Source organism: Pelophylax lessonae, assembly GCF_965119305.1.
Source record: "Pelophylax lessonae genome assembly, chromosome: 13".
NCBI lineage: Eukaryota > Metazoa > Chordata > Amphibia > Anura > Ranidae > Pelophylax > Pelophylax lessonae.
Window position 1 is genome coordinate 67,709,052 of NC_138780.1, and position 8,734 is coordinate 67,717,785.

At 41.6% G+C, this 8,734-nt stretch overlaps 1 protein-coding gene across 1 annotated transcript; it reads right to left on the bottom strand.

Annotated features, from left to right (window-relative positions):
• Window positions 1–5,935: 5,935 nt before the first annotated feature.
• On the bottom strand, window positions 5,936–7,659 carry LOC309543130 (cytochrome P450 1B1-like). The gene has a single exon (XM_082242511.1). The coding sequence runs from the start codon at window positions 7,633–7,635 to the stop codon at window positions 6,073–6,075; it is 1,563 nt and encodes a 520-aa protein (XP_082098637.1). The 5' UTR covers window positions 7,636–7,659; the 3' UTR covers window positions 5,936–6,072.
• Window positions 7,660–8,734: the final 1,075 nt, after the last annotated feature.

Sequence of the window (8,734 nt, forward strand, 5' to 3'; positions counted from 1 at the left end):
TTATGGACTAGTCTGACTATATTTTCCAGTTGCTGCTTATTGCTTTGCAGAACTTTATTGTAAGTGCAAACAGTTTATTTGTACTCCCCTGCAGATCCCACAAATGTGTGTTGAACCTGCCAGTTAGTTCCACCTAATGCAGCATCCACTGTGCCTGCCTGCCAATGGTGGCTGGTGCTCTATGGGCTGGGGGGGGGGGGGGGGTGCGTCGTCAGACGGACCACACCATACCCCCCCCCCCGGACCACGCCAGCCCACCGGCTCACTCACTGTGAACATGTGGAGGGCAGGCAGCAGCGGCGGCGGCTTCTTCTCCTCAGTCTCCTGCGTCTCCTCCCTCCTCCTTGGCCAATGGCATGGCTTCTTCTTTCGGCCAATCGGTATATGGGTCCCAGGACCTGCTTCCTGATTGGCCAGGAGGAGGATCCATGTGACAACAGCAAATATTAATTTGCTATTGTCACACAACTGGGTGGGCTCAGGGCGCAGTGCCCTGCGCCCTGAGCCCACCCTTTTTTTAAGCCTTTTAAAGCCTCTGGCTCTAATCACATGCTTCAAAAAAAAAAAAAAAACCCAATTGGAATCCATGCGTCCAGTGCCCTGCATGTAGATTAGGGGTCCAGAACGAATGGATGGGGGGGCAGCCCTGCGCCCCCAATGGATGGGCCACCACTGCTGCCTGCACTACATTTGCAAGGGGTTGGCTATCCGTGTTGTCAAGGAAATGTTAAAAAGGGGGATTGACACTTAAAGACTGCATTGTGTCTAAAATGTTAAAAGTTCTAACAAAAAAGAGAAACCTTTTTTTTAATATATATATGTAAAATCAGGTCTAAGGACACACTTCCTTTTATTTGACATATTTGCATGGAAATTAAGTTTCTGATCAACTGAGATGCTAAATACTGCTGTGAAAATTCAACACTGAAGTAAATATATTTATTTTTGTCACTGTGACATAGAAGGTCATTGATACAGTTGCATGAAAAAGTCTGCAAACCCTTTGGAATTTTTTGGATTTCTCCATGAATGGATCCAAAATTTGGTCCGATGTTAAACTTTGTCACAAAAATAGACAAGCACGACCTGCTTAGGCTAATAACGCTCAATCCTCATACTGTTTACTAAACACAATTTTTAATTGGCCAAATTCTAGGCTACAAAAAGTATGTGAATCTTTGTATTTATTAATTAATAAGCACTACTTTAGCAATATCTACAACCAAGCATTTAATGATGCTGCTGAACAGATTTGTTAAGGGGGAATTTCAAACCATTCCTCCTTAGGAAACTGCTGACTTAAAACCTAATTGTTATTTCCAGTCCTCTTTGCATGAACAGTTCTCATCGGTCATGGCTCAGTATTTCCATCAGGTTAGGGTCTGAGCTTTTTCCAGAACATGAATTTTCGCAATTCAGTTTTTTAATTACTTTTTTGTTTTAATCCATTATATTGCTCATTCAGTCAACTGCTCACCTGACTGCCCTCTGGTGCCCACGGTCATCTTAACCTTCAATCAGATTTTGTGGGAAAAGATGTCATATACAAAGAAAAACTGGAAGAACAAACCTGTATTTGTGTTAAATAACTGTTACTTTGCTGTTTTTTGTTTGTTTGTTTTTTTTTGGTTGAGCCAGATGGACTTGTGTCTTCTTTCAACCTGAATAACTATGTAACTAGGTATTTATCCTTCAATCAGATACAAACAGTTAGGGTGACCATGCACAGTTCAATCCTTACAAATGATTCTCCTGTTTTCAGCAATCCTTGTGTCAGGAAAGGACAGGGTTATATAGGAATTCCCAAGGACAAAGTAATGAGTGCTTCTAATCATAGAAAGGCCTTCAGAAGATCTCAGCAGAACATGGGAAGAGGTTTGAGGATAGACAGATGTCTTAGGCTCCGTTCACATGTGAGCGTATGGATCGCGGGCAGAACCGCCGCGGTTCCGCCCGCGATCCGGAGATTTATTGCAAATCGCGGGACGCCTAGCGTTGCCCGTTGATTTGCAATAGCCCCCCAAACGCCGAGCGATGTTGCCGCGATTTCCGCCTGCCGAATCGCGGCAACATCGCGCAAACAAAATCGCGGGACGCAATACGCTCCAAAGAAGTACAAGAGCTTCTTTGGAGCGTATTGCGTCCCGCGATTTTGTTTGCGCGATGTTGCCGCGATTCGGCAGGCGGAAATCGCAGCAACATCGCTCGGCGTTTGGGGGGCTATTGCAAATCAACGGGCATCGCTAGGCGTCCCGCGATTTGCAATAATCTCCGGATCGCGGGCGGAACCGCGGCGGTTCTGCCCGCGATCCAAACGCTGACATGTGAATGCAGCCTTATTGTTCTCAGTGAGATATCTGCTTATATCTAGCATAGGTACCTATGAAATGAAAACAACTGTCCTTTTATTGAAAAACAATATAACAAACAAGAAAGGAGGTTTGAATCCATTCACACTGCCGCGACTTGTGAGGTGACTTGTGTGCCCTTAAGTCGCCCCAAGTCGCTTGACATAACAAAAGCAATGCCTGCCTCCAAAGACGCCCAAAAAATGCCAGATAAATGCCTGCAACAAAAACGCCCAGGTGGAGAGGAGCCCTATGCCTGTGCTACTAAAAATTATAAGAAAAATTATCTTTTTTTTCTGGTTCTGGACATGCTACAGAGCTGAAACTTCACGGGTACACCTTTTAGACCCCCCCCCCCCCCCACAGACACTAAATCCAAAGAAATCTCATTTTTTTCCAATAATTTTTTCAATAATTGGTTCTCTATCAAAAACGACAATTTTTAAGAACTTTTTTTTGTGTGATTGAGCATGACCCAGAACCATCATATTCTGATTGGCCAAATACAAAGTCGTACAAAGTCGTCTATCATACAAGTTGCGCTGAATACGCGCAAAGTCGCAGTGAAAGTCGCGCTAACAAGTCGTCCCTTATTAGGCGACTTAGAGGTCGCGGCAGTGTGAACCGGCTCTGCTAATATATTAATTAACAAATAACAACAACTAAATACTGTATACACTCATATCCTTCTGCAGTGTTGTAGGGATCTATGAGGCTGAGTGGCCTTTTCACTGACATTATGGGCTTTATCCCAGAATATCCAACCCTTTCATTCTTATTTTCCTCCTTTGGTGGTAGTTAAAGTTTACCTATCATAGGTGGTCTTACCATATACCATGCACAACTGTCCTCCATATTTGTCAGAATAATATGTTTCTGTAGACCTGGATTTGATATTGATCAATACTTTTATATTATCTTCCCTAAGATCCTACTAAAAAGGCAAATTTACCAAAGCAAATATGTAACACTATACCAGTTAAGCTGTGTTTGCCTCAACCAATCTGCTTGGCCAAAGGGAAATTTGAATGCTCTAAATACTCCTACATATATAAGTTGTCTCCAGGTGTTTGACATGGAGACAACTTTCCTGGGTCAGTTGTGAAATTGCTGTGTAAATTTCACTTGAATTGTTAATACAGAGCTGTTTTGAAAGAATTTTGGTTCCAGATATAATTTTTTTTTTTTTTAGAATCTTTTTTTGGCCATAGGCTAGGTATTGTCTGTACACTAGTTATTAAATATCTTTCAAAAGACAAAATAACAGGCCAAGGGAGCAAATTAGAGTTCATTGTGTACACTTTGAACATTTATTGGCAGTCACCTCACTGATATCAGCATTCTCCAGTCCAAGGGTATTCCTTCCCCAATTAAAATGTGTGTACATAAATGTGTGCACATAAATGTGTGTATGTAAATGTGTGCACATAAATGTGTGTACATAAATGTGTGCACATAAATTTGTGTACATAAGAACATGAAAGAATTAGTCCAAAATGATGCACTGCACATTTGAAATATTTTTCTAAAATAATTATGTATGTTAATTACATGTATATGCTGCGATAAAATAAAGATGTCTAAATATTTCTTAAGAATCAATCTTATTTTATTTTGTTCTTTTATCAAATGATTTATATTAAATATATTTAACCAACATATTTTTGTTACACTTCTTTCTACTACTGCTACAATTATCAGATATTCAATGTTTACAAGGAGTGCAAAAGTTATCATTTCTGTACAAGTTCTACTAATTAAAATTGTACAAAAAACAACACATTTTCTTAATGTGACACTAAATATATAGAATCAGATCAATATTTGTTTAAAAAAGTTCAGAAACCATTTCTGGATCATCCCTTCTAAATGTAGTGAGACCCGACAGTCATTTAATATGATTTATAAATCATCGGTTTACAAATGTCTCATCTAATTAATTGCATCAGCAAGGCATCAAAGGAGAAAGCAGGAATGAAGGTAAGATTTAGCAGGACAGAAGGGATACACACAGGATCAAAGCCGATTTTTAAAAGTTTATTTATTTCTGATACAAAGCAAAGCATCGATTGTACTCGTGTCTGAAAGTTTCAAGCCTGATTATTTTCCAATTTTATTTTTATTATTTTTTTTTATTTATTGTAGTGGATTATAGTATTGTATTCTGTCCTGTTGTGTTCTTGATGCCAGGCAACACATTTTAGTATGCTATATATACAGTATATATTCGGTATATGAAATCTCCTATTTCATTTTTAAACAATAAATATACAAATTTCCTATACACAAATATAGTAACAATTTAATAAGATGTGATTAATTACACCTATAATTCCGATCTATGTCAGTTACCGGTATTAGGCAGTTATAGTGTATAGGACTTCCTCGCTGTCATCTAATTGTGTATGATGGGGACACTGATTCCTAGAAATCAGAGTTGTCACCACCCAGTACTACTTCTACTTTTATCTCATACAAGGATATAGCATCTTAAGAACATAAATTCAAGAAACAGATCAATGTGTAACATGTAACAGTATCATCCTTATATCATATAGGATAGAACATCCTTTCCTGATACACAATACAATAATCTATCTTCTAAAATGTTAATGCAAAGCAATATAAAACAATATAAAATGCTTTAGTGAAATACTGCTGTAATTAGGAAATCGTTCTCATTGTATCTAAGTATACTGATCACTATAGAACTTATCCTGATACCTGCATTGTAAGGACATAGTGGTATGATTTATAAATCCCGATTGATAGGATATCTTGGAATGGTAGATGGGCTGTGTGTGAATAGAAGGGTGGAAGCTCAGCAGGTAATGACTCGCAGGACTCCGCCTGCTGCTCACACTGGAAGCAGAGCTGGCTGAGCGCACAGGGTGCCATGGCTGAGCGCATAGGATGCCATGGCTGAGCCACAGGATGCCATGGCTGAGCGCATAGGATGCCATGGCTGAGCCACAGGATGCCATGGCTGAGCGCATAGGATACCATGGCGCTGAGCACACAGGATGCCCTGGCTGAGCGCACAGGATACCATGGCGCTGAGCACACAGGATGCCATGGCGCTGAGCACACAGGATGCCCTGGCTGAGCGCACAGGGTGCCATGGCTGAGCGCACAGGGTGCCATGGCTGAGCGCACAGGGTGCCATGGCTGAGCGCACAGGGTGCCCTGGCTGAGCGCACAGGGTGCCATGGCTGAGCGCACAGGATGCCCTGGCTGAGCGCACAGGATGCCATGGCTGAGCCACAGGATGCCCTGGCTGAGCGCACGGGATGCCATGGCGCTGAGCGCACAGGGTGCCATGGCTGAGCGCACAGGATGCCCTGGCTGAGCGCACAGGATGCCTTTGCTGAGCCTCAGGATGCCATGGCTGAGGGCACAGGATGCCCATACTCCACCAGCAGCAAGGGGCTTCTACTTACAAGGATATAAGCGATCGGGGACTTTTTTTCATGGATGGAACTACAAGTCTAAGAATAGAGAAGTAGTTGCCAGCAGGGAGAAGGCGTTATTGCTTCTGCTACACTAAAGATGTCAGTTACAGGTCAGCATTTATGCCAGTCTGCACAATACAAAGGGTCATTTCTGACATCAAGGACCATAGATCAGTAGACTGGCATGACTCCGGAGACTGTAAAGGTTCTGGCTGTGATCCGTTCCAGGAAAGCTGGTGACAGTTCAGAAAGTTCAGAATATGTACAAAGCTTTACAGTGTGGAAACTTGACTTGCTGCATGCCTGCGGGCTCTGACAGTCACTGTGTATGGAACAGGCTTCAGAGACAGACCATTGATACAGTCCATGGTCAGTTCTTCTTTGGGGTTGGCATGGAAAGACAACTGATGCAGCATGATAGCAGTGAAGAGAAACATCTGCAGCATGGAAAGCTGATCTCCAATACATCTCCTCTTCCCCATGGAGAAGATCATCACCTCATTGGTAAGATCTCTGTCTAGTTGTCCATGTTCATCCAGGAACCTGTCAGGGTTAAATATGTCAGGATTTTTCCATGTGGTCTCATCATGGTTTACTGACCACTGGTTGACAAAGACCACTGTGTCCTTGGGTATGCAGAAGCCATCAATGATGACATTGCTGGTGGTGGAGTGTGGGATGGTCAGGGGGACAAAGCTACTGAAGCGCAGAGCTTCATAGATGAAGGCTTGCACATAGGACAGTTGGCTTTTGTCCCCAGCAGTGGGCAGCCTGTCCTGATCCACCACTCTGTCAATCTCTTCTTGTAGCTTGTGCTGGATGTGGGGGTATTTGATGAGTAAGAGTATGATCCAAGTCAGAGCTGTAGAGTTGGTGTCCTGACCTGCACCTAGAAGATCTGTCACAGTTCCCTCTACATAGTCTTTGCCCAGGCCAGCTCCTGACCCATGTTCTATAACACCTATGAAGGCATCACTCATGTCTCTGGTGACCTCAGGTTTATAGGTCTCTCGGTGCTGGGAAACTTTACTTTTCACAAAATCAAAGAACTCCATGTTCAAGTCCTTGAAGCTCCGATAGAGGCTCCTCACAGGGTTGGGGAAGGCTTGGAGCCAAGGCATAATGTCCACTAGACTTCCAGCACCCACTGTTTGCCCAAATTTGTCATTTCTTCCAACCAAGGCTCTGAACTCCTGATCATCATGACTATAACGTTTCCCAAAGCACAAAGCACAGATGACATTGGCAATAGACACAGTGCACTCATGGTAAGGGTCAAAGCACTGACCTCCAGAACTTAAATGCAAAAAAACCTGCATAAGGTCTTGGACTTCTGAGACTACATGCTGTTCAAATTGCTTTTTGCTTTCTGTATTGATGGTGGAAAATGCTCTTAGAGTTGAGTGAGCAATTCTCTTTTGAATCTTCCACAGGTCATTGTAGCCTCCAAAAGCCATACTCTTCCCTCCAGATATCATTTTGAAGGATGTAAAATTAGGTCTCCCAGCAAATTCAGAGCTGTGCTTCACCAGGGCTTCTCTGATGGTGGAGCTTCCATTTAGGACCACAATGTCATGGCTCCCCAGTCTGATCTTGAAGACATTGCCATACCTCTGAGCCATCTTACAGAAGGTAAGGTGAGGTGTTTGTCCTAACTGCATGGCATTTCCCACCAAAGGCCAAGGGAATGGTCCAGGAGGGCTCCTTTTCTGCCCATGGCTTCTTACCCACATGCAGGCTTCCAGGCAGACTAGAAATACAAATGAGAACATCAGGGCTGGTTGCACGCTGCCCTTCCATCCTTCCCATGGTCCTTCTCTTCCTAAGGTGTCCATTTCACCTTTCTAGGTAATTTCTGGATCCTTTAAATCAATGGTATAAAGTATTTTATGCCTTTCCTTTAGCTCGATTTCTGCAGCTGTTAAGTTGCTTGGCTAATTAGTTCAGTGTCTGTTTTTCTTGGAATTTAACTTCTCCTTGTAGACTACCAACTTTATTAACTGCTCATAAAATATTAACCCTGTATCTAGCTGCTGCATGTTAAAATGCAAGTGTCTGTGTTTTACTTATAGTAAGTAGCTGTGAAGGGGGCAGAACTTCTCCCCTCCCATTCTGGAGGTCCTAACATCTTATCCCTGCCCTAGAGAACACTTTGGCACATGCTCTCATTCTGCAGGAACCTCTAGTCATTTAATTCGATTTAACAGTAATAAAATAAAGAAATGTTAATAGCTTGAGGAAACCAATATGTCATATTTTCACCTGGAGGACTGGAAGCACTGTAACTGCTCAGAGTAGAGCATTCTGTGTGTTCAAGGTTGTAGACATCATACAGCATGTGGCATAACCTTCCATTATTATTGTATTAATAAACAACATAATATGAACAATACACTCTAAATATATAACTATTATCTGAATTGGGATATTAAAATAAAGCAATCAATATCTATGGACCAATATCATTCTGTGTAATATTGGTCCATAGATATTGATTGATTTATTTTAATATCCCAATTCAGATAATAGTTCTATATTTAGAGTGTATTGTGCAGTATCCCCCCCTTAATATATGATTAATTACTGTCTAAAGGTTGCAGTCACCATACGAGCAGCATCAGGGATAAATATTGTAAGTATTGTTTTTCCAAGACAGAGCAGCAACCACACCAAAATAGAATAAACAACATTTTATAATATTTGTTCAATCGTTCAATAACTGAAATGTTAGGACAAATAATAATAATCATTAAAGTAGTAGTGCTGACAGTATTTATTTGGTATTCTGTATTCTGTATTAACCAATATCAACCAATTAATCTACTAAGGATCACAGTAGAGAATGATGAACGCTGATTGGTTGCTATGTAGAGTTTTACTGCATTTTGCACTTTCCTTTATGCCTTATTAAATCCATTTAATATAAATCTGGAG